Source organism: Salvia hispanica, chromosome 2 (genome assembly GCF_029641045.1).
Source record: "Salvia hispanica isolate PSC_SH4W2 chromosome 2, Shi_PSC_v1, whole genome shotgun sequence".
Lineage (NCBI taxonomy): Eukaryota > Viridiplantae > Streptophyta > Magnoliopsida > Lamiales > Lamiaceae > Salvia > Salvia hispanica.
In genome coordinates, this window is record NC_142693.1 from 53,932,727 (window position 1) to 53,960,028 (window position 27,302).

The 27,302-nt window shown below is 36.5% G+C and overlaps 1 protein-coding gene and 2 pseudogenes across 1 annotated transcript; 1 reads left to right on the plus strand and 2 right to left on the minus strand.

Annotated features, from left to right (window-relative positions):
• Nucleotides 1–6,636, minus strand: part of LOC125197355 (probably inactive receptor-like protein kinase At5g41680) — a 47,128-nt pseudogene extending 40,492 nt beyond the window's left edge.
• A 7,938-nt stretch (nt 6,637–14,574) lies between these two features.
• LOC125197376 (RING-H2 finger protein ATL1 pseudogene) lies at nt 14,575–15,888 on the plus strand (annotated as a pseudogene).
• Nucleotides 15,889–16,269: 381 nt separating this feature from the next.
• LOC125202152 (Tetratricopeptide repeat (TPR)-like superfamily protein) lies at nt 16,270–20,575 on the minus strand. Its single transcript, XM_048100504.2, has 2 exons — nt 18,792–20,575; nt 16,270–16,715 (listed from the first exon to the last, which is right to left on the minus strand). Exons 1-2 carry the CDS (start codon nt 20,480–20,482, stop codon nt 16,487–16,489), a joined length of 1,920 nt encoding a protein of 639 aa, XP_047956461.1. The 5' UTR covers nt 20,483–20,575; the 3' UTR covers nt 16,270–16,486.
• Between the last annotated feature and the right edge of the window lie 6,727 nt (nt 20,576–27,302).

Genomic DNA, 27,302 nt, shown 5'->3' on the forward strand with positions numbered 1-27,302 from the left:
AATTATATATCTATCAACTCTAGTTCTCACGTTGCCCAATGGAGGAACCGCGCACAACCTGAAACTATCGTTTCCGCTGACCCACGCTGAGCGCCAGAATACTTTTCGATCGACGCAGACGCGTTGCCGATCGCCGTTAAGGAGAAGGTCCTTAACAGACCGTTGTTAGCTTGGAAGTAAGATTCATCATGGGGTTTCTCGGCGGGATGTGGTTCTTGATCTACAAATTCCGAAGAAGGCATTTGTCCGCGTACGAGGAAATAGAGAGCTTTCTACAAAGTGACAACCATCTATCCCCCTATCAGGTACTCCTACTCGGACATAAAGAAGATGACTAGAAATATCCGAGAAAAACTAGGTGAAGGTGGTTTCGGCTCAGTTTCCAAAGGAAAGCTTCGAAGTGGCCATTACGTAGCAGTCAAGCTCTTAGAAAAAGCCAAAATAAATGACAAAGATTTCATCAATGAAATCGGAACAATTGGGAGGATCCATCATGTCAACGTTGTCAAACTTGTTGGATATTGTGCAGAGAGATCCAAGCGTGTCCTCATTCTCGATTTCATGCCAAATGGCTCTCTTGACAAGTACATATTCAACCCAGAAAAAACATCCTCATTGGATTGGGATACAGAATTCATGATTGCAGTTGGAGTGGCTCGAGGGATTAAGTATTTGCATAGTGGTAGTGATATCAAGATCTTGCATTTTGATATCAAGCCTCATAATATAATTCTTGATGACAAGTTTCTCCCCAAGGTTTCACGATCGCCCTTCTAGGGCTAATAAATTCGGACGATCGCGACTTAAGGGAACTTAAAGAGACGAAGAATAAGACTAGGGTTTAATCAAAAAGTTTGACCATCCATAAATGTGATAAATAAAAAAGCCATAATTTAATATTTTTCCCAACAAGCAAGCCTTAAAATCAAATAAAAACTCTAGAGAGGTTCAAATTCAATAATAGTGTAAGAAAAGAACTAAAGACTCTAGCGGAAACGTTCAAGAGGAGTGACGTCATGTATTGAGACACGGCGACACCAAAAGTCTAACTATCATCAAAAGATTCATAATTCATTTTATGCTCAACAACCGCCAACGCTCGTCGCCGTTCAACCTGCACATAAGAAAAACACATGTAGGGCTGAGTATTTTGAAATACCCAGTGGGCTCATGCCAAAACATTTTAATAGATTATGGCACCCTTACCATAGTGAACTCGAGTTTTTGCAGTTATCAAAAGAAAATTAAATATCATCGAGTATCACAAAAATAATTTCATAGACTGGTCAGTCAAACAATTCCCCAATTTCCTCATAAATTTCCACAATCACAACATTTCCATGGTGCGATGAAAGTGTGGCCACACTTTTCACCCACGAGACCGGCCAACTAGCAAGGACGGCTCCCGATCCCACCGTGTACACTAGCCTAGTAGGGTTTGCGGCCCTACTCAGACCCGAATTCGTTTATACATATCCATAGCCCAATGGAGCGAACTCTCAAACTAGGCATCAGACGCACAACATCATCAAAACAATCACAGGCATGGCATGACAGTTTAAACCACCCTTATAACACCATAATCAATATTTTGGAAATAAAAGAGTTTAGTGAATAAAGCCCACGTTGACTGCTTAGATCTCAAGTATGTTTCTTCCTTTTGTTATCTTGCTTCGCAACCAAGGTTTCACCTTTTGATCACATATGCACATATCATGTATTAGTTTCAACATCAACTCCTAAATCATGCATGTCCCAACGCTTCCCCTTTTTCCCATCGATCCGGTTTATTTTATCATTCAAAATCAACACATGCTCACCATATAAATTTATACACTCGACAATCTTAGATCTGTCATCAACTTATGTCACACATGAGCGTTATTCACACGTCACATACACACATACGCACGCACACACGCACATGCACTTTCTATATACCAATTATCCCACTTTCACTCAATCTAGATGCATGAGGGTTCAAGAACACCGATTAATCGGTTAGATAAGAAAAGAGGAAATCAAGGTACCTTTTCTTGATGAAACAATCAGTAGAAACAAAGTATACTCTTGGTTCTTCAACAATTTCTTGGGTTTCAAAATCGAATCTCCTCAAAAGATAGAGAAATCTTGGAGGGAAGTGGAAGAAAATTGAGAGAAGTGGAGAGGAAAAGAGGCGTGTGGTATGAGGGAGGGGGCGAAAATTGTGATGCTAGGGTTAGGGTTTTTCTCTCTCCTATTTATAGAGTTCAATAAAATCTCTAGGTAATTAAATAGAATATTTGGGAAGATTTGATTCTCAACAATTAAATAAAATAAAATAAATATTGTGAAGTAGAGAGGAAGAAAAGTGGCATGAAATAGGGAAGAAAGATAAGGAATTTTCGAGTTCTGGGCTATTTAATTAGCCTAGGATTTAATTTGGTATTTTCACGGAGTAGAATAAAATATCACGGAGCAAAATAAAATAAAAGAAAATCTCCCATGTAGAAAGGAAAAAGGCGTGGACTTAAGGGAAGGGAAATAGGCGAGATTTTGCCTATTAAATGGTTGTGGGATTTGATTTAAAACTTGCTTGGGGAAGAAGATGTCATGGAGTAGAATAAAAATAATTATTTCCTACCATATATAGGGTAATAGGCGAAAATTATGGGAATTTCTCATAAGGAATAAATCCTAATTATTATTTGAATTAGGGTAAGGCAAGATTTCCCTAGATATGGTAAGATTTGCTAGGATATTTGAATTAAAGTATGGAAGGGAACAAATAAGGAATCAATTAAACAAATAAAATAATTCCAGTCTCCCATAAATAGGAGATTTCGAAAATCTCCATGTGTAAGGCATAGGGGTCGAAATTTTCATGAAGGAATAAGGAATAATTGGGTTTTGTATTTAATTTGGAATAATAACCCAAGCAAATAAATTAAGTCCGAAAAAAAAAATTCCCTCCAATAATATAAAGAGGTCGAAAATTCCACAAAAATGTGGTTATGGTATTTATGGATATATTCTAAGAATCTCACTCACCCTTAAACAAATAATTCACCACATAATTTCACCTTTAAATCAAATATTCATAAGCCACGTCATATACTCAACGAGTTTGACTTTTCAACCCAAGCCTCAACCCTAGACACAACTTGGTCATAAGAGCTCATGTAATAAATTCACTCATCATTTAATTCACGTCTCCCACATCATCGATAGTATTAAATAAAAAAAATTCTACGGCTCTGAAATTAGGGTTCGAAATTTCGGGATGTTACACAATGTCTCCGATTTCGGGCTAGCAAAGTTATGCTCGGTAGAAAAGGACACAGTGACGATGACTGCTGCAAGAGACATTATAGGCTATGTTGCTCCGGAACTCATCAATAGATAGTGTCTCACAAGGCCGATGTATATAGTTTTGGGATGTTGTTGATGGAGATAGTGGGCGTAAACAGAGAGTTGAGGGGAAACAAAGATGATTCAACCAAGTATTTCCCAGACTGGATATATGATTGTATTAACAAAGGCGAGGGGCTTGTAACTGGAGAGGCAGAGAATAATAAAATTGAAGATGAAAATGTGACTGGAAAGAGTGTTCTTGAGAAGATGACAATAGTTGGTCTATGGTGCATACAAATTAATTCAGATAATCGTCCATCAATGAACACAGTGTTGGAGATGTTGGAAGGTGATATAGAAGATTTGAAGATTCCGGAGCATCCATCTCGCTTAGTTAACGAGGACAAGAGTTGGGCTGCAGATTTCAGCTGTTTCTGTATCACAGTTGGATTATGACAATGTTAGTGTCATTGAGATTAGTATAGCTTGAATCCGTATTATCCGATGTTGTGATGTTTTTTTCTTGAAATGGATGGGCATCTTTAGTCCTCCATCAATCTCATGCTTGTATCAAATTTGTTGTCCCAATTTCCTTTTCAATTTTAGTGTGTGTTTGGCATTATGGAATTGAGAACTTGGATTTAGAAATGTAGCCTCCATCACAACGAGTTTGGTGCCAACTCCAAGTGGTGGCCAGACAAAGAACCAACCGTGACCAACGAGGACGTTGACCTTAAGGGTGGTTGATTGTTATGGACTCAATGGACTGCATCAGTTGTGAGACAATTGGTGTGAGACATAGGACTAAATGGACGCTCACTCGTAGCATACTAATCTTTTGAATGAGTCCTCCTGTTTGTTTAGTCTCCAACAGATACACACTTATAAATTCTACTGTAAACATTTACACCCCTTTTAGAATTCTTAATTCTCTTCTTTGAATCAAACTCTGTTATCAACTCCTTCAGCTCTCTTTTGGAGTCTTGATGGTCGTTCTTCTATCCGGAGTTCCTAATGTCCGGTAACTCTGTACCATGAGCAACAGATTCACCAAAAAGAGAATCGTGAAGCGGATGAAAGAAAATCGAAGAAAATACCCCGTGCATTATGGTGATAGCATGGGCAGCAGATTCTCCAATAAGGATTCCAATCCTGATTGAACAGATGAACATTCAATTTCCTCCATCACCTTCACTACTTCAAATATCGTAGGCCTACATTCCACAACTGTGCCAACACAACCCGCTGCCATCTGCAACACTCTCGTCTCCGTACCTCAGACAAGCGACATCCACCAGCTCCGCAGGCAATTCATGAGTATGATTAACAGATCGAACCAGCTCAGGTAGTGATGCAAAATCTTGAGATGATTCTCCATAAAAAAGTTCGAGCAGCACAACTCCAAAACTATAGACATCAGAAGCCTGTGACACTCTCCCCGTGTTTTTTATTTCCAGGGCACAGTAGACCGAATCTAGTACACGTGGCAGCCTCTTGGGACTTATCAGATTTGCCGATCCAGCATCAAAGGCCACAATGGCATGATTTTGGTCATTGAGGAAAATATTGGAGGTTTTATATTTCCGAGCACAAGATCCTGATCTTGTCCGTGGACGTGAGCGATACCTCTTGCTGCTCCAAAAGCAATCTTGACTCTGGTAACCCAGTCATCGCCTCTTATCCTTACAAAATCAGCATAAACACATTCAGAAACAGCTAATGTATTTCCTACATTAGAAACAGAATTATCTCTGTCAACTCAATAACAAGATTCAACATACCATGTAGCGAAGATATGCAGCCTTGAGTGTAATAATCATACAACAAAAGCTTTTCATATCTTGAATAGTAAAAAGCCTTTAATCTACCGATATTCGTGTGATTCATTCTTCCAAATAACTCCACATGCTTCTGAAAATCTTTGAATGTTGGATTCACATATTTACATCTCTTCACCACAACTATACTTCCATTGTCGAGTGTTATCTTGTAACTATTCCCGAACGATCCTTTCCCAATCACCTCAGCAGCAGAAGCCTCCAGTAAATACTCGATCCCACATACGGGATCTACATTAACATCCTCAAGAAATACAAGTTTTACTTCCCAGCTCGTTGAGTCCAAAGAGCGACTCACTCGGTTCGATATGTCAATATCCGCCAACAATCTCCACTACATCAGATATTTTAGGTCTCTTTTTTGCTGAATTAGCCACACATTTAACTCCTATTTGCAACATTTTAATCATATGTTCACTAATGGAAGGATGCTTCAATAGAGCGGGATCGAAAACGTTAGCAGCCCTCTCGTTAGTTTTAACTGAATTAACCAGTTTGACTAGGTTAACAGCTGCAGGATTCTTTCTGGTTAGAAGCTCGAGTAGCAGAATTCCTAAGGTATACACATCTGACGAAGTTGGTTTGAGTCTTGTTTTCGTCATGTTTGACAAGACGAAATCGCATACACAGCCGTATAGTTGTTGATTGAGAAAAATATTTGATGCCTTAATGTTTCCATGGACAAGCATCCCACCAAATTTTTTATGTATTTCAGCAATGCCCTTCGCTGCACCAATGGCAATTTTTACTCTGGTTTCCAATCTACATTTGCCGTTTGGCCTGTGAAACATGATACGATACATAAGATACGAGACACAAGGAACATAGAACAAATCGAGCTAACTTGATAAAACTGAACTAGAAAATGAATATTAACAATACGCCACATCCGAAGAGGAGAGCGCTACACACAGCAAACTAAACATGCAAGCACAATAAACTCACTCAATGCAGCATCAAAACTAAGAAGCAAATACAACAAAAAATTTAAACCCTTCAATAAGGAGCAAGGAAATTAAATTTGAGTTGAACCTATGGAGTTTTAACATACCATGTAACAACGAATGCACACTGTCGTTACTGTAATAATCAGAAGAATAATAAGCTCTTAACGCGACCACATTTTCGTGCCTAACATCTCCAAGAATCTCCATGATCCACCTGAAATCCAGTTCAGAGATACGCTCTGACTCGAGCCTCTTCACCACAAATCTTGGCTGATCATCGATCATAGCCACGTACGCACTTCCAAAGGTTCCGGCCCCAAGCAACTTCACAGAAGCCAAGGCTGCATCTTCGACATCAACCAGAACCAGCTTGTGTGATCTTGAAATTTCGAAGCTCGGATCGCCAAAGGAGAAGACAGATACGAAGCACCGGAGAGGGTGCTGGAAGATCGATGGCAGAGTTCCCATATCTGCTGCTTCTTCATAGCAGCAGCCACCAGCCTCTCCCAGTTATCATAAATTGATTATGTTATGTGCTTTGAAGCCAATGGATTCCATTGTTTGATATAGAAATTGAAAAAATTGATGTTATGAAATGACAAATTAGATGATGCCAATGTCATTGGCTCGTTTCAATTTAAAAGTGAACATGCCAATAAAGTTGGTGTCTTTCAATACTGGTATTGAAAGACGTCTTTTCTACAGCTGTCGTTACTTACGAATACGCCAATATGATTGACATGTTACTCGTGTTGCATAAATATGAACACATTATTATGCATCTTATTACTGAAATCCATGTAGTACTTACCAATGATAACACAGCATATCCCATAGCGCGGCCCATAGAGCTGAACGAGATTGTAAAAACGACAGAAACTTTCAACCAGCTATGTTCATAGGGCAAGGAACCATGGGTCGAGTATTTAGAGCGTGGATCGATGAGCACACCCTCATTGCTTCGAATCCTGGGTCTGGAATGGCTGTTGCAGTAAGGGATTTCGTGCAACGCCGGGATTGGTTGGTAGGTTTGTGTTTCCGAAGATTACTTTCTTAGTATTAGCAACCTTTTGAGCTATGTTACTAATCATAAATGACTTGTGTAGAAAAAAATTGATTATTTGGTGCAACTTAGTCATCCGAACTTGGTCAGCTTTGTCGGCTACTGCACGGAGGAAAACAGCATGATGTTGGTTTTCGAGTTCATGCCCAATGGAAGCTTGAGGGATCACTTGTTCACAAGTAACTTGCATTCAAATACATGAACTTTGAGTTGTTTTTGGTTTTGCTCGCGTGCTTAAAATATACGAACTGTACTCGTTTTCACTTGAACTCTTAAACTTGTCTTAGTTTAAGAGTTGAATTTTTTGGTTCAGTTTAAAGCATAGAATCTGCAGAAAAGTTGGGCTTGCTCTTTCTTCGTTCGAGCTGTGAAAGCAATGCTGCTAACCAAGATAGACTGATTGAAGTTGGTTTGTATTTGCTGCTTTGAGATTATTGTTGAGATTATGTAGAAGCTTTCAACTCTGGTCCGTTATTGCCACGGCTAATCTCTCCAATTTGGATTGCTTTTTTGTCCAATAATTCAGGTTATCATATTATATGATTCTGGAATGTGCATGTGCGTTTCGAAATTTATTTTGAACGATATATCTAAATTGTTATCTTAAAAAAATGATATTTGATTATCTATGTTTAATACTCCCTCTGTGAAGGTGTTAAAAGAGGAATTTTAAAAAATATAATCGAAAGTTAGTGAAATAAGGTTAGTGGATGATGGGGTTTAATTTTTGGAAAAAGATAAATTAACAAAAATTGTATATACAATATACCCTTTAATTTTGGTTCTATCTTTTAGGATATAATTTTATGACTAATTTATCCTTATTTAATGTTCGTTATTTTTAACTCTATTAGTTTAGAAACGTAGGGATGTAATCAATTGCTAACTAATTACCAATCCCAAATTGAGACCAATTTTTAACCATTAGATTAGAAGATCTTGTGGTTAATATAATGTCAAGTGTAATATATTTTAAATTTAAATAATTATTAATTAAATTAAAAGGGTATTAATGTCCAATCCTATATGTAGTAATTATAACTAACTACTTTCTCTCTCCTCAAAATCATCTTAAATCTTTAAATTTACGTAACTTTCTCAATTTAAATTATTTTTTCGCAAAAAATATATCAAATTAAAGATAATTTAATAAGGATTCCAACGAGATCTCAATTGCATATGTTCCGACGATGTTCGGGTGATGAAATTTGATAAATTATATTTCAATTTTCGTATATGTTGATAAGCAGCTATTTTCAACAAATGCAACAAAAAATCTCAATATATTGTAGGCAAAATCTCAATATTATACATGTCCAATCTCAATAAAAATGTGTTGATATTTTCTTGTCCTTGTGTTGATATTCTAATGTCATATTGTTGATATTTGTAATACACAATGTTGATATAAAAAAACACTCACGAAAATTATCATATGATAACATAATGACGATATTACTCTTTTGTTGATATTTTGTCTACTATTTATTGAGATTTTGTAAGCTTTAATCTCATCCACTCATTTTAAAATCCAAGGGTGGAGATTTAGTCTTAATTTTGGATTAGGATGCTATAAACATTAGAATAGGACCCACTAAAAACGTATATCATTGATTTAGATTATGAATTAATTATGGTAATACTTATTAACAACACTACATAGTTAAAGTACTATATCTAATCATAAAATAATTACTAGTAGTACTATATAATTTAATATAGTACCGTAAATCTTTTGAAAGAAATTCATATTTGATCATTTATACTTTAGTATCTAGTTTTATATCATTTATATTATTTTTCATAACTTGTTTGATTATTTTTTATTAATTTTTTATTTCAAATTATCATACGATATAAATTATCAATGTTGTGACAATATAATAATTTAATATATGAATAAATTGTAGTAGTAAAGCATTTCTAATATGTGGACTACATGAGAAAATATTATAGCCATAATGATTTAACATTTCTTGCAATATCTTTTTTATTTTTGTGTTATTTTCCTTTAATGCTATTTTTCCTTAGCTTGTTCCCCTTTTCATTATATATCCAAAAGCATATATATGAATACTTTTTATTTTAATTTACTTTTACTTATGAGTATTTTTATATTAAGGAAATATTAATTATTATTTCTTTTTTAATTAACATGAAGGGTGTTAATAGTAGAAATTTACTACTAGTTGTATACTTGCATTTATATTTATAATTTTTAGAATCATTCAATCATAAAATAGTTCGAGGCAAATAATTTTTTTTTAACTTATTTTTTAAATTATAATAATTTTAATTTCATTGCATGATTTTTTTATTCTGGATGTAGCGAATAAAATGAAATCGACTTAATGATGATTAATTTGTTGAATGAGGGTACTCATAAGTTAAGTACATATTCTTATACTATCATTTTTATAGTTTACAGTTTTTATTGTAGTTATTTTATAATTTACAATTTTTTGATGCAAATGACTAATATATCTTTAATGTATTTTTTAAGTAGTACATATTGAATTTATTTATGTTCCATGGTTTTTAAAAATGTCGAGTCACTTGAAAGTTGATTTAATGATTATTGATTAGATGGGCGACGATAAAATATTAAATATATATACATGTAGTCACTTTTTAAGAATTACTCAATAATAAATTAGTTGAACGTGAATGACTATTATTATTTCAATTTAATATTTATTATTATTATTTTTATTATTATTATTATTATTATTATTAGTATTATTATTATTGCTATTATAGATAAGTAAACCGACTTAATTATCATAAATTGGTTGGATGATAGTACAAGAAATTAAGTACTTAGTATATATACTATAGTTATTTTTATAATTTACAATTTAAGAGTCATTCGATTTGAATGATATTATCATTTTAATTTATATTTGATCATACTCTATATAAGTAGTCATTTTGTTAATATTTATTTTTTACTATTTTATATTCATTTCAAAATTTTGAGTAATGATATACAATACTCAAAGAAATCGATGATATTTAATTAGTTGGATGAGATACTAATCAATTAAGTATATTTACAAATAGTTATTTTTATAATTTATGTAATTTTTATTACACAATGAAATAGTTTGTTTTTAATAACTATTATTGTTTTAGTTTAACTTTTTATTACTGATTAATCAAAATAATAATTTTCAACTAGTTGGACGGTAATGCTAAAAATTAAAATGAAGGGTGTTTATAGTAGTAGAAATTAAGTACATATACAAGTAGTTGCATTTGTATTTATAATTTTTAGAATTTTTCAATCATGAAATAGTTCGATGCAAATAAAAATTATTTAAATTATTTTTTAAATATCATGTCAATTTTAATTTCATTGCATGATTTTTTATTCTGGATGTTGAGAATACAATGAAATCAACTTAATGGTAATTAATTTTTTTTTCATGGTTTTGAGTCAAAATATTGATTATACAAAAAAAACACGATTAAATGATCATCGATTAGTTTGATGACAATACTAACAAATTAAGTAAATATACGTGTGGTTGTTTTATAATTTACATTTTCAAAATTTACTAATAAGAGTATTAAAATTGTTGGATATAAATGACTGTTATTTGTTAATATTCATTTTTTTACTATTTTATATTCATTCCATAATTTTCGAGTAAAGATATACAATACTCAAATAAATCGATGGAATGATATTTAGTTAGTTGGATGGTAATACTAATTAATTAAATATATTACGATTTATTTTTATAATTTGTAATTTTTACTACGTCAATGAAATAGTTTGTTTTGAATAACTATTATTAATTTTGTTTATTTTTTTATTATTGATTAATCATAATAATAATTTTCAAGTAGTTGGATTGTAATACTAAATATAAAAATAATAATATTTAATCAATTGGATAACAATACTACAAATTTAAATACATTATGCGACTTTTTTCTATTGACTACTAACATTTTATATGTCAATTTATTCATTAGATTTGATTGCATAAGGTACACGTATTTGAATGTTGAGAAAATAGAAGAAATTTAATATTCTTCAAATACTTGCCCAATATTTATAAAATTGCATGGTGAAGAACGTGGTAAATTTATCTTTTTAATTTTGATTTAGCTATAATTATGTGGCTTTATAATAGATTGAATTATCTTTAGTAAATGTGCAGTTATTAAACTTAGAAACTCAACCTTCCATAAATAGTTATAAAAGGGTAAATATGTAATGTATTAACTATTGTGAAGGTAAAATACCTAAAACGTTCAATTTTGTATATACAATTTTTGTTAATTTATCACTTCCCTTAATTTTTATAGTAAAATATGAGATGGGATAAAGTTATTGGAATGTGGGATCCATTAACAAAAGTAGTTAAAACTGCAAATAAGACATTTATTGTGGGCGGGCAAAAATAGTAAAATGGGACGTTTATTGATGGAGGGATTACAAACAACAATAATAAATAACACATAAATGAGAACCTAAGATATAACATGTCCCCACTTGTGTGAACCAAGATTCATAGTCCATGTGTGGAACAATAAGAGACTTTAACACGCATCCACATGTGTGGACGGGAATGAGCACCTGACTTAATACGTGAGATAGAATGAGAAGATTTAAGAGGTTTTAACATGCCCCCGCATGTGTTGGCAGGAATGCACATGAGATAGAAGAACAAGATTTCAGAGATTTTAACACGCCCCCGCATGTGTGGGCAAGATTTCACGTTGGACTTCCACATGTGATGTAGAGAAGATAAAAGATAAGAGATACAGAAATTCACCGTCGGCATGAGCATGGCTCTAATACCATATTAGAAATGAGTTATTCACCCTTTTAAAAAAATCTTGTATGGTGAAGGTTTATATGCACTTATATAGCTGACACAGAATCATCACCAAATCGATCGGGAAAAGATTTAAGGGGTTTTTCAAATGACCAAACTTTGTGCCACTTATTAAATTCATTTTTATATTTAGTTCCTACAATTTACAGTTCAATTTAATTTTTACTTTATTATACTCCCTTCATTCTACCATAAATGAATCACTTTCCTTTTTGAGGTGTCCCATCATTTACCATTTTAGCAAAAAATATTACATTTTCCACCTCTTATTATATTCTCTCTTCTATTTAATTCTGTCTTCACTCTTCTACTTTCTCTCTCATACTAGACTGTCTTTCCACATAAAGTCATCGACAACTCTGACTCTTATCTATCTATTATTCATCTCTTCTCTTCATTATTTATGGACCTCACATCACTTTTTACTCTATCTTTTAATGAAGAGACAACACTTGCAACCCTCCATCTCTTAACCATTTCTTCTCTTAACTATTTAGGGTCCCACGAATTTCATTTCATTTTTATTTTTTTCAACAAGTTTGATTTAAAATTATTATAATATTATAAAATTGACATTATTTTTTAAAAAAATAAAAAATGACATAATTCAAATCCTAAAATTACATAATTTAAATTTTAAAATTACTATTTAGTCCTAAAATCAAAATGTTCGGAAAATTAACTACCACACTAAAGAGCTACGCAAGAAAAATGATGCCGGATATCAACTAACGATTGCCAAATCTCATGTGATTGATTAAATCTTCCTATAGTTGGGTGTGGGTGGCGGTATCGCGCGTCATTGCCGTTCCTAATTTCTCGCGCATTTGGAGCGGCACACCCCAGCGTGACTGATTGCTTGCGGTTGAGTTACCGGGGGTGTCATTGTCGAAGCGATTGTTGAAACATAATCAAAACCGTGAAGGAGGAAGCCGATTTCAGTTTGGAATTGTTTACCTACGGTTTTGGTTTTAGTTTCCGAAGCCCAGTTTAGTCCAATTTAGGTGGTCTTAAATTCTTAATTATTTTTTAAACTTAATTTTCCAAGTTTTAACTTGCAAAAAAAATTTAGAAGAAAAGAAAAATTGATTTGAACTCAACTTCAAATTTTAAATTTAGACTTTTTAGTATTTTAATTGAAATGACTTATCATCAATTACTTTGTGGAATATAAGCTCGTGTAGTTGTTACATGACGGGTAACACTTTGATCTTGCCAATTGCTTTACCCTTGTCACAATGGTTAGATATAGAAAAACTGAAATATTTTGTAGAGTGAAGGCCAAAACTGATCCTGAATATATGCTCATTTTATGATTTTGGTCCTAAATTTTATCTTTTGAATTTTTTCATCCTGAACATTTCAACTAATCAACTAAGATCACAATTGGTCCTACACTAACTGTTCCGTCTATATTTAACGGTCAACGCATCATCTTCTCCGTCAAAAGCCGGGTAGCTGAGAATGCAGATGAAGAACGCCGTGAAATCCCCGTTCAATTTCTTCCAGATCCTCAGCTGCACGTTGTAAGCGAACTTCCCGTCGTTCTGCTGCCGCCACAGCGCGTCGATTTCCCGGAGCGCCTCGGCGGGGATGAATTGGACCTCTGAGAAGAAGACGTAGCCGCGCTTCACGGTGGCGTCGCCGGCAAGCGCAATGATATAGGACCGATTGTGATCCGAGTTGAAATGTTCAGGATGCAAAAATTCAAAAGATAAAGTGTATGACCGATTGTGATCCAAATTAAAATGTTCAGGATGCAAAAATTCAAAAGAAAAAGTTTAGGACCAAAATCATGGGTGTATGTTTAGGATCAGTTTTGGCCTTTACTTTTTTTTATAAGTTCTGTAAATACTAAATTAAGTAATTAGACAATAGCTCAAAAAAAGAGTAGTGATGAAGTCTCCCACGCTCCCACTTTTCCTAATCTCCTTCCACACCTATCATTATTATTTTGATTCACATTATGTCTGCACTTGGTCATCAACTATATTTTATCACCTTCCATGGAATGATATACTTGACTACTAAACAAAACATAATGTAGAGAATCCCATGTGTCAAAACATTGAGATCACCTTTTTTTGTAAATTAAATATTGACAAAATATAATTTCTTAGTACACCAAGTGTTGTTTGACATGTGAAAATGGTTTTGGAAATAGAGACATTTACCCCATTACCAATTTCAACCCATAACGCATTAAATCTCGTTTCTATAAATACTCTACAAAATTAGAAACTTTGACTTTCTGTCAAGTGTAGCAATAAGTCAACCAAATTTGAACTAATCATGAAATAAATCTTTAATACAATTCTTGAAATCAGGAAATCTCACATTACTAAAAACTATTCTGCCATAAAAATTATTCTTTTATTCAATTTCCCATTTTTCTCTAACTCACATGTCTCTATGTCTAAGCATCTTCACTTGCCACTACTATCTTGAAATATTTCTATATAAGCCATTTTTCTATAACCTTTGACTTTTAATTTCCCATACAATTCTCTCTCTTTCTCTCAATAATTTTTTTTCTTTCATCTCTTGAACTACATGTCATCCCATTTGGAATTGGATCCTCTGATTGCTTAGCTAACATCATCATTTTCTTCAACTTATGTCAACCCATTTGGCGTTGGATCTTATTATTACTTAGCCTAAGTTCATCATTTTTCAACTATTCACTCCAATATCCAAGTTTCTTATCTAACACACATATATTCCTCCCTCCTATGAACTCTCAAGCCATACCACCGCCCATCAATGGCCAGCCTCCGCCTCCGGTCTCTGATGATGGATTCCCAATGCTAGCTGTCGCGGCACTAGGCATCACAGCCACGGCCTTCCTGCTCGTGAGCTACTACATCTTCGTCACCAAGTGCTGCTTCCGGTGGCACCTTATCGACCCCTTGAGGCGCTTCCCCACCCAGAGGGCGCGCCTCAATGAGGATCCACCAGCATCCTACTCCCCCGAATCGTGGCAGAGCCGCGGCCTCAACGAGCTTCTCATCCGAGAAATCCCAACATTCCAATACAGCAAGCAGCAGGGAGAGAGCAGCAGCATCTCCAAATGTGTGGTCTGTCTCAATGAGTTTCAAGAAAGCGACATGCTAAGGCTTCTGCCCAAATGCAGCCACGCGTTCCATCTCGACTGCATCGATGTATGGCTGCTCAGCAACTCCAACTGCCCGTTGTGCAGGTCAGCAATCTCAGGCAGGAACCGGTACAAGATAGAGAGGATCGTTGCGCCAAACTCCTCCCCTCAAGAACCACGGCCAGCTGTGGGCTCCATCTTCGGAGGTGATGAAGAGTTTCTGGAGATTGTAATAAGTGGAGAGGATGGAGCTACCTTGTCTGAAAACAGACAGCACGAGAGAGGCGATTCGAGCAGGTTCTTGGTGCAGCAATCTAGAAGCAATCATTCTTCAAGAAAGTTTGGCAAGTCCAAGCATAGAAAAGCTCGCCACGGTTCAATCATGGGAGATGAAGTCATCAACTTGGGAGTGAAAGATGATCAATTCCGCATCCAACCTATCAGAAGATCCTTCTCGATGGACTCTGCAGCAGACCGCTGCATTTACCTGTCTGTTCAGGAGATTCTGCGGCAGAACAGGCAAGCTGGTGAGGCTCCGAGCAATGAAGAGGGCGGCAGCAGAAGCCGGAGATCCATCTTCTCCTTCGGACATGGAAGAGGGTCAAGAAATGCAATTCTTCCCTATTGAGACCCAACTAAGTATATCACAGAAAATCCAAACTTAATATGTTTTGTTTTGTATTTTTGACTAGGATAGGAGATTTTTCAGATTGTAGGAAACAGCATTCTTTAGAGAAATGAAATTTTTATTAAACAGTTACAGAGATACACAAGAATGAGAATTACATAATTCTTCATGAATGAAAATGATTGTTTTGCAAGTTTACAGATCTGTTGAAAATAAGATGTAGTGTGAACAAGATCTAAAAAATATGTAGAATAGAAGATTGGACTTAAGATTCAGACTTCAAAAAATAAAACAATATCTCACATCACATGCCCTGACTACTGATTTACTAGTAATATTTTGTGTGTGTTTTGGGTATATTGCAACTCAGATTAGTATCACCAGTTTGACTTAGGACATTTTGTTTTCGACATTCACATCATCTTTCATGTAAACGAAATCATACGATAGTTCCTTATACCGATAAGGCTTATCTTTTGGTAGTCAATTTCAGTAAACCAATAAGGATGAATCTGACTGTAAATAGAAGCATATTGGATTGATTGTGTATTCATAAAATCTTACATCACAAAGAAACCGTAATGGAATATTCCTGCTCAGCTCTACAAACACTGATCAACAATAAACAGTAAAATGAACAGAGATAGCATGTTCGTGTTGAGATGAAAGAGGTGAACATCGCAGCTGCTCCAACACCTTCATTGTGCAACAAAATATTTGCTCCATGGTGTTACCTCTTTATAGCCGAAATAGCAGAACGTGAATTCTCCAGAGAGCCGTCTCCATTCTCATCTGGATGAGGCAATGCACTCATAAGCGTTTCAGAGACTAGAGTACTAGCTTTCAGCTTTAATTGCTCCAGTACTTCAATAGCTTCTTTCAGTTCGTCTTCTGCACTTGGCCCGTGTCCCTCCCAACCTTCAACTACTTTCTCCTGAAAGTTCATGGCTAGCGGGTAACTGCAGCAATGAAAAGAATAGGGTTACACAACATATTTTCCTAACCATTGGTTTTCGAACCAAAATTTCTGCCTACGATAGAAGGAGATACTAAAATGTGCAGCTAACAAGCCAGAATAACTAGGGACACATCAAGTCACTACTTTTAGTCTTCTTGTAGGTTAAGAACATACCATTCAATTAGTGGAACTTGAAGGATTAATCAAAAAAATTTTAAATCTTTGTACATTTTATGAGATTCTAAGAAACTCAATATCCAAGATCGAGTAAACTAAAGACCAGCATTACTTGTTCAAAGTATTATTTTACCTCACTTATCAGGATGGCATTTGCCCGTATACTAATAAACCTCTATCCTATAAAATGTGACAGTACTTATGATGATATTTTCCATAAATCGCAAAATAAGAACAGCATCCGTTTTCAAGTTTCATTACAGTGGAAATTTGTGTTATTGAAATTGTCTCATATGCATTAAGGAACATCACTGTTAAGAGATGAAGATTGAATAGTCACTATCTGATTCAAACTAGCATCTTGTGTAACATGAAAAGTGTACAATAAGAAACAGAAATGTCAAACGCCAAACCAACAGTATGATGCTTCTGTAAGATATCATATGCTTAATCTTCTGAATTAGGATGCTTTGACTATTACATTATTATATTAGAGTGTCAGTTACATTTAAGAATGAAAAAGTGTACAAAAAGAAACAGAAATGTCAAACACCAAAATTTTAAAGAAAACAAGAATATTTAAACTGAAAATTGATCCAATATGTGAACAGGTCCGCAGTTAGAAACTGAGATCCACAAAAGGCAGGAATATGAATTAGGGTGGAAATATTTTTATGATGATGAATGTTTTAAAAATATCCACTACTTAAGTAACACATAGAATCTACCCAAATTGACTAAAATAGCCCCAAATCACATGCATGGTACAAACTTGTTAGAACCGGCAAATGCATTTGTCAGTCGATTAACACTAAAAATTCAAATGAAATCAAATATAGGAAAAAATACACAAAATATAAAATTCAAATGAAATCAAATATAGGAAAAAATACACAAAATATACATATGAAACCTAAAAATAAGAGTGTTATAAGACTCTTTGAACAGAAAAAAATTGAAAAAGTTCTCTTACTATTTTTACAGCCAAAAGACACGCCAGTGGTGTTTAAACTGAAGTATCCATCAGTAGATATAAGTAGAATTTCTCACAGATCAGATTTGTCCACTTGTCAGATTTTTAATGGTCTACTTTCCATTGATTAAGACTCTTTGGATATACTCCCTCCGTTCCATAGTAGTGGAGGCATTTCTTTTCGGCACGAAAATTAAGAAAAATGTGTGTAATGTATTAAATATAAACATAATAGAGTAGGAGAGAGGGACAAAATAGAGAGAATAAAGTAAGCGAGATAGAAAAGTAACTGAGAAAAAATGTGTTTGACTTTTACTAAAACGGGAAATGACTCCACTACTATGGAACGTACCACAATGGCAAAATGACTTCACTACTATGGAATGGAGGGAGTAGTAATTTACTGATCCTCTAGTTTAACTTCTCGAGGATAATGAGGGTTTTTCCACAGTTACAGAACAAAGAAGAAAATCAAGGTCACCGCACAACACAGGGCGCATAGTACAATTTTAGTTGTATTTCTATCGTTATAAAGCATGAAGAAAGCAATCATGACAGAGTTCTTTATCTTGACAACAGAAAACATATTCATCATCCTTCTCTCTGTTGACACTCAAAGAAAATCACAGAAACAAACATAAATAAAGAGTTTATGTTTTCATGTATCTTATACTCACAGGTAAAAGCATGCGGTTTAGTTCAGCTTAGGGATGCACACATCCTACAACTGGTGCATGTGGTCTTTGTAAATGATAGTGGAACTTGCTTTTTAAGCATAATATTTATGAGATACTTTTGTTTGTTGCCTTTATGAAGTGCTCTCACAAAGAATGAAATATATTTTTCTAGTATCGAAAATCATAAAGCGCTAAAGCAAGAAAAAATAGATTTGAAATCAATCAAGGCAAAGATTTTGTGAACATTTACCTTCCCATAGCCGCATATGCTTTTGAAAGATTCTGACATGCTTCTATTGAATCAGCATGATGTGGCCCAAGGGAGACATCCATGATCTCTTTTGCATATGCGAAAGTCTGGGCAGCTGACTGCGGCCTATCTAACTCCATGTAAGCTGCCCCCAAGTTGTTATAAACATAACCCACGCTAAAGTGCTTCGAGCCAAAACTCTCTTTCAACCTTTCTGCAGCATCTTCCAGATATGGGATTGCTTCTTCCACCTTCCCTGTTAACAGGAGAAGCCAACCAATCCTCGCAGAAACACTTCCCACGGAGTGCTGCTCCTGAGGAAGCTTCTCTAACATTGCCAACGCCTTCGTCAACAATGATATTGCAGTTTCAAATTCATTCATTGTCTCGTATTGTGTTGTGATCTCCATATACGCTTCCACAACTGCAAGAGGTGAGCTTCTCTCTTTCTTCTCAAGAATTCCACAAGCAATCTCCAGACATTTCTTTGCATCCAGAAACTTCTCCTGATTACACAGAGCTTTGGCCATGGAAGTAAACACCATTGCGCGTTCCTCACTCTCTTGCTCAGTCTGTTGCACAACGCCCTTCAAAGTATTAATAGCTTCCTCATATCTCCCTAAAGCAATCTGCATATTAGCAGCATCAATCTCTGCGCGAAGCAAATCAGCACTACGGCCCCATTTCTTCAACACCTTCCGCGAGAGCTGATTCTGTTCCAAAGCTCTATCATGCTCTTCTAACCCAGTGTAGATCACTCCAAGAACCCTCCTATCGTAAGCCACCTCCACCGAGTTATTACCAAAATGCGCCTTGTGAATCTCCACAGCCTTCTCACAAAACGGCAACGCCTCTTTGAAATTCAGAACCGCAACATAGGCCTCTGCAACATCCCTATTAGCATTACCAAGCTCCTTACTATCTTCATCAAAAATCATCTCCTTAATCTCCAAAGCCTTCCTCAGATCAAGAATGGCCTCTTCCCTCCTCCCCATCGCCGTCTTAACATTAAACAATTCAAACCGGACCGCGTGCAGAATCGGCAAAACCTGATCAGCACTGTAAGAGCTCTCCCCTTCAAGCTTACTCAAAACCCTATTAGCCCTACTCAAATACCCCAAACTCTCACTGAACCTTTTCAAACCAAAACTAGAAGAGCCCAACAGATGCAAAGTCATCGCAATTGGCAACGACATTTTCTTCCTGGAATCGGCCTCATTCTCATCGAAGATTCTCAGAGCCCTTTGAGCGAAAGACAGAGTCTTTTCGGGATCATCGCCGTCGCGGTCGAGTTTGAGGCCGATTTTCAAGCAGGCCAAGGCTAAATCCTTCTCGTCAAAGGAGGCCTCCATCTCCTTAAACGCTGCGAGCATTTCGTCGAGCGATTCGGCAGCCTCGAACGCCTCCTCGAGCTCTGATTTCTCCTTGATTCTCCTCTGCCGTGACGACATCTGCGGTGAATCCTGGGAAAAGGGGTTCAGGAGGTCATGCGCGCTGAGATTATGAGGTGGAAACCGATTGGAATTGGAGGTGGAGAAGCGTGAAGACTGAGAGGCGGGGGAGGATTCAAGAAGGGGTTTTGGCGGGGAACTGAGAGAGGGGGCGGAGAATTCTCTGGTAGATAGAGAAATTGGGATTCTGGGATGCGGTTTCCGGATATGAGAAAGGAGCTTGAATGAAGCTCTTCTCATGGTGGAAGATTTTAGGAGAGAGAATTGCTACTGAGGTTTATGCCTATCGTTTTTTATTTGATTCTTGAACCCTACTAAAACCTCTCCATACCTACTATACCAGTGTTTCGCTTTATATTAGTGTACGGGTAATGATGAGATTCATTCCCACCATTGTCCCACGGCTCAATCCTACATAAATAATATTATTAGTTACGCCTGCTTATTCGGCCGGTTCCGGTTCTAACCGAACCAGTTGACCGGTTAATCGGTTTTAAATTTTCATAAATTCAAGAACTGGAATCGGAATCGGAACCGATCGGTTCCGGTTTGGAACCGACCGGTTAAGAATCGATCGATTCCGGTTCCGAATCGGAACCGATGTGTAATTTTAATCCGAATTTATTTATAATTTTAAATAGTTCAATACTAAAAAAATAATGATCCAACATCTAGAATTATAACAAATAATACCTAAAAATTAAAATAAATACACAAAATACAAACCAACAATACAATAATATTCATATATGGATAAGAGTGATGCCAAGTGTAGTAGGTTGGGTCGGACTAGTTTATGTTAGCAATTTTTTACTAACACAAAAATAGGAGTTCTAAACTTTAGCAATTATTTTTAAAAAAATGAGTTTTAAAATTGAATTTCATTTTCCCTTTTTTGGCTAAACATAGTATTCATTGGAATTTCCAATACTAATTGATATTGTTGTGACTATTTGGTTTATACCGGAACACTTAATAAATTATTCACAAATATGTTAAAATCGTATGTTAAATGAATTGTTACATAAATTTGTAATAAATATATCATATGAAATGATATTGTATTTGTATAAGTTCTTTTGAAAACTAAAAACAAACTTATGATGTTCTACTCATTGTAGTTAGTTCATAAAAAATGGATTAGGGAAATAATTGTAGATTTAAAGTATCACAGATTAAACATTTAAATCTAAAAATCACTCAATGTTTCAAACTATTTTACTTTAATTCAAAATTAATTCAATAAATTAGATTTTTTTAGTATATTAAATTATAAAAAAATAAAATTGAATTATAATCCGGTTCCCGGTTAGGAACCGGTCGGTTCCGGTTCCGAACCGGAACCGGTATTATTTAAAAAGTTGGAACCGGTACCGAAACCGGAATCGGATTTTTCGGTTCCGGTTCCTCAATTAACCGGTCGGTTCCGGTTCCGATTCCGGTTAACCGAGAACCGGAGAACCGTTTAAGCACCCATATTATTAGTTATAGGTAATCCTAAAGTAAAATAATCTCACGACTTAATCCTAAATTATATTTTAGTATTATTTTATTTAAGAAATTGAACACCACCAAAGTGAACATTTCTAATTCAGTATGAAATTTTTTACAGTGTTATTATATAAGTATAGTGGAGAAAATAAAGTAAGAGAAAAATAAAATAGAGACAGTGATGTTTTCAAATGGATCATTTAGAATGACATATCCCAAAATGGAAAGTTTCACTCTAAGTGGGACGGAGGGAATAGTAGTATAAGAAAATTCACCAAATTTGAAAAATTATGATATAATTTTAAAAAGAGTTATTGGCATCTAATATCATACACGAATTTCAAACTCGACAAATAATACACGAATTACACCAGAAGTGAGAATTTCTCATACGTTGGGTTATGAGGAAAATTTAAGCCTACATGGCATGCCCATACTGCACCAAGCGACCCGCTAGCGCAACCCAGAGGTCCCAAATGCGATTTTCAGCTTTTTTTGTGTTCATTCATTCTGCGCTTCAAAAATAGTACATCACATTATTCGAATCTTATTATATCTAAGCCTTCTCCGTACCTTTGAAAGAACCTCTTGGCCTCATAAGTTTTCCTCCTTTTTTGTTTCTCCATCTTTTATGCCCTCAGGCATAAAAGCGTACGGGTCCAATCAAGAAAGGATTGAAGAATGTCTTTATTTTATTCACCCAGTAGAATATCTGTCTACCTTTTGTTTGTATTTAAAATATCTTATCAAGTCAGGTGTGATTAATTTTATGGATTACTCCCAACTTGTAGTAGGATTTGTTAAACATATTTTTCATATATTGATTAATTTAAGTTTTTTCGTCTTCATATGTTCCTCTCTTTTGTGTGTATTCGTATCTCGGCAATATCCTACCTTACTGCAGTATTTGTCTTTTATTTTATGTCTCTTTAACTCGGATCAATAAGTGTGTGGGGTTATAGTTCATAGAGTGGATCTTTATCATGTTTCTAATTTAAGCATACTATGCATCTTGTAAGGCAATAAGTTAGCGAGGTGTTGTTGAACGTATTTAGAAATTATCTAAAGCCTACTATGCATGTTTTAGGGGTGATAGATGTCACACCTCAATCGTTATGACGTATGCACTTACTATAAATAAATTCAAATATTTAATACAAATAACCACATTTCGAGTATATAAAGCGCACATATTATATAATTTCAAAAACCACTATTTACCAAGTACATATTTCAAACATTCTAAATTTTAGTGGGACCCTCTCACCACTCTATATACTACACATTTATCTACATGCAAAAATTATGAGGAGGAGAAGGTTTCCAAAACGCGTCAGCCGCCGACCTTGTTAACATGTGGAGTTCCTATGATTCACGTCAACCCAAAAGGTTCACTTATATCTTTTTCCTGAAAAATATTAGTGGTTTATATGAGCCACAACTCAGTGTATATAAACCTTACATTTAATTCCACATCCCAGATATCAATATATTCTTTAACCAATATATATAACAATAACCAACAAATATTAGAAACAATTTCATGTACATATGCATATGCCACACTATTCAGTTTATTATTCTGTGACAAATCAAGCCTAACATCTGCCCGGGATTCCATTGTATCGGACCCGAAGGTCTCATTGCTATTGTACATATATATATGACCCGAAGGTCCATTGTCATTGTATATATGACCTGTAGGTCCCATTGCTATTATATATATGACCCGTATGTCCCATTGTCATTGTATACATATATATGACCCGAAGGTCCATTGCCATTGTATATATGACCCGTAGGTCCATTGCATTGATTCAGACCCAGGGCGAGACTGTCACAGATCCTCTTTAATCCAATGATTCAAATACTTCCAAAACCATGTGTAAACATATCAATTGCATCAATTACATATTTCTATCATATGTCACCAGGTAATTTCAATACTATAGATAAACATATCAATTGCACAAATCACATATCTTCATCATATTACACCATTAAACACATAAACAAATCATAGTCAAATCATATAATTCAATCATTCACTTTATTTAAACACCTAACAAAGAAGCACATAAAATATGTAAAATTAAAAGTGTGATTTATACACACCTGATCACGATAGATGAACTACTCAAAAGCTCGATCCCTTCTCTTCGTTTACCACTCTCATATATAGTTGTTACTTCTAAAGCCTAAATAATTTTCTCCTTGTTGTTTTGTTCTTCTACTATTCATATTTTGTTGTATCAACACCCTAGTATTTGACCTATCAGCCAGTTGGATCAACACCCTAGTATTTGACAATTTTACCCCCTTTAACCGATTATAAATGGATAACGGCATAACATTGATAGATGCTCCTAAATCACACATTGCATGCTCGATTTTCACATCTCCAATTGTTATGGGTAAAGTGAACATACTTGGGTCGGCTCTCTTGGGTGGTAGTTTCTCCTGTACAATGGTTGACGCTATTCCTTCCACCATGATTTTTCCATCCTCCTGGGCCTTTCCGGCTATAAACTCCTTTATAAACTTCCCCAGAGGGGGCAGTCTCACGGCTTGGAGGAATGGTATGGTGACATCCAGCTTTCCAAAGATCGACATGAAATCCACAGGGTTTTCCTTCTTCCTCTTCGTCACAAACCGATATGGAAACGGTTTTTCTCCTTTAGCCTCTCCAGTTAGTCCTTGTGGACTTTCCCTTGGTGCCTCCTGGGTTTGAGGTTCCGATGTGGGCATTGCTCCTTCCGGTTGCTCATTTCCAGGTTGTGTTTCTCCCTCCTTTCCTTCCGCAGTAGGCTTCTCGTTTAGAAAGAACGGATCCTCCATCTGAGGCAGAGGCCTCTTGAGTTCTTCCGCTGAGATGGTGTCGCTCAGCACCGTTTCCTTACTAGATTCCCCAATAGGGTTCTTGAGTTGAGGTCCATTATAGGTTGTTCCGGACCGCAGTGTAATCTTACTCACATTTGTCTTTTCAGGTACATGGACTGTAGATGGGAGTTTCCCTGAGTTCCCTTTCATTTCGCCCACCGAGTTAGCGAGCTGGGTCAACTGCCTGTTCATCATATCCATATTTGCCCTATGCTCCTTCTGGGCACTTTGCATTCCTTGCATTGTTTCATTACTGGACTGCAAGTCGCTTTTAATGCTTTGCTGCGAGGCAAGCATCTCTCCCATCATGTCCTCCATAGACCTCCTCGACCTGTTTGGGTGATGGAATTGGTTTGAGCTCTGGTGCTGGTTATACTGGGGTGGTGGGTTTGACTGGTAGCCCGAGAAATTTTGTTGGTTTTGGTTCTGTGGGTACTGATTATACTGGGCAGGAGGGTTGTACTGGTCGTGGTTGTTATGGTACTGATTTTGGTTTTGGTTGTGGCTGTTATGTTGAGGCCCTGGGTTTAATTGGTTCTGGTTGTTTCGCTGATGGGGTGGCACATAGGCAGGGTTCTAGTTCTGGTTTTGAGGGTTTTGGTTCTGAGGATGCTGATTTCTTCCTGCCCAGTTAGACTGGTAGTCAGGGTTTGTTGGGCCACGGTTGGAATTTTGGTTCGGGTGGGGGTTGGGTTGATTTGGAGCCTGATTTTGGTTCTGATTCTGATTTCCATCTCCCCATCGGAAATTTTGGTGGTCCCTCCACGGTGCATCCCTCTGCCTACCCGGAATCCAATTGTCGTTGGAATTGTAGTATCCTGCGGCATTTGCTTGCTCCACATCTGGCGAGCTGTCCGGCTGATCATATGGTAGTTCTGGGGCCTCTTTGCCTCCAGTCGGAGAAGGTGGTGGAGTGTTCTGCTTGATTGCAGTCAGCAATTCCTTCTTCAATTCCTCCATCTTCAAATCCATCCGCTCCTCCTGGTCAGTAGCCGAAGCACTTGCTACACTTTCTCTGCTGTACCCATCCCTTGCGTTGTCGTACGTCTTCTTCGCATTTAACAGCTTGCAGAACACCTTTTTGGCTTCACCGACTCTCAACTGGGTGAAATCGCCTCCAGATGATGAATTCGCCAGATCCTTGGTTTCCTTGTTCATCCCCTCATTGAAAGTGTGGTGCACCTCTATCTCCTTCATGCGATGGTTGGGGCATGACTCCAGAAGACTCATGTACTTCTCCCAGTACTCGCTCAGGGTTTCATCATATTCTTGCCTTATGCACGATATTTTCATCTTCAATGCACTTGTGTTTGAAGACGGGAAAAACTCGGCTAGGAAAACTGACTTGATATCGGCCCATGTATTGATAGAGTCGGCTGGCAGGCGCATGAACCAAGTGTTGGCCTCTCCCTTTAGGACAAAAGGTAGGGCCTTCAGTCTGTAGTCGTCCTCGCTTGCTCCTGCTGGCCGCCTCTGCGCCTTACAGATTTTGCAGAACTCATTTAAGAATTCGTATGGTCCCTCGTAAATCTTCCCACAGTACGTCGGTAGGATTGCAATCACGTGGGGTTTCACATCACAGGCGGTCTGGCCTGGGGTGACCACTATGGCTTGTGGGGGATCTCCGTCGGTGTGTGCGGTAAGTGTTGCGAGCTCGGGATCGTCCTCACCTTGGTCAGCCATTCTCACTAGTGTTCTTACTGGTTGGGGTGGGAGCTCCGAGAGTTGGTACTCTAGATCTTCTTTCTCCTCGTCGCTACTCGTGCCTAGGTCGGACAGTGTTGTCGACAGGCCAGAACGAGTGGTAACGAGTATTGTTCCTCGGGGAAGTATCCTTGGTCTCCACTAGCCAGGAGCCGAGCCACTTCTCATAAACTGAAAACAAAAAGAAAAGGAAAATTATACACAGTATGTACACCAAAAAGATCACACACAATAACAGGTATGAACGCCATCCATCCCCGGCAACGGCGCCATTTTGAAGGGTCTCTGGTGGTCTATGAGTCGGTTTTCGTATGTAATTTGGAGTGTATCCAACTGATCACGAAGAGATTCACGACCCAGCTGAGTCGTTGGTACGACAACCGGGACCTGGCTTCAAACAATTTTCCTCAACCCACTTCTACTGATTAGTATAGTGGAGGTAAGGGTCGAATCCCACAAGGATGGACACGTTTGGATAACTTCGGTGACTTTCCTGGGTGTTTTTGGTTAGCTACCACGCTTGGGTTGAGATTTTACCTAGGCAAGAAATAAAGGAGGTACTCCACTGACTAGTGGGTGTGAAAATAACAGACATGTGGTGGTGTTTGTGGAAATAGGGGACAAGGTGTCTCAGAGGCATATGAAAAGTAGACAGTTATTAAAAGAGGAAATTTAGACTACAAGGCATATCTGGTGGCTGGGTGGCTCTCTGACAGGTCTGGACAGTACAACTGAAAAGTAGGGAACAAAAGCAAAAGTAACTTAAAAGTAAAGTGGTCCAAACTAAAGTTGATTTTGACGTTTTCTTCTTCACCAAGCATTAACAAAAATCAGATGAACACAAACACCATAACTAAACTTCAGATTCATAACCTCAAACTCAAGATCCATTGATTAAAATGCTCAAACTTAAAATAAATGGTGAAACTGCAATTTTACTTCTACTGACTAACATGCAAGGCGGTGATCACAGTGCAGAACAGAA

Bases quoted from the DNA above. Each gene is read 5' to 3' on its own strand.
- LOC125202152 (XM_048100504.2), bottom strand. From the start codon at position 20,482: ATGAGAAGAGCTTCATTCAAGCTCCTTTCTCATATCCGGAAACCGCAT. The intron at 16,716-18,791 runs GTAAATGTTCAC...TCATTGCTGCAG, and splicing joins GCATATGCGGCTATGGGAAG to TTACCCGCTAGCCATGAACT.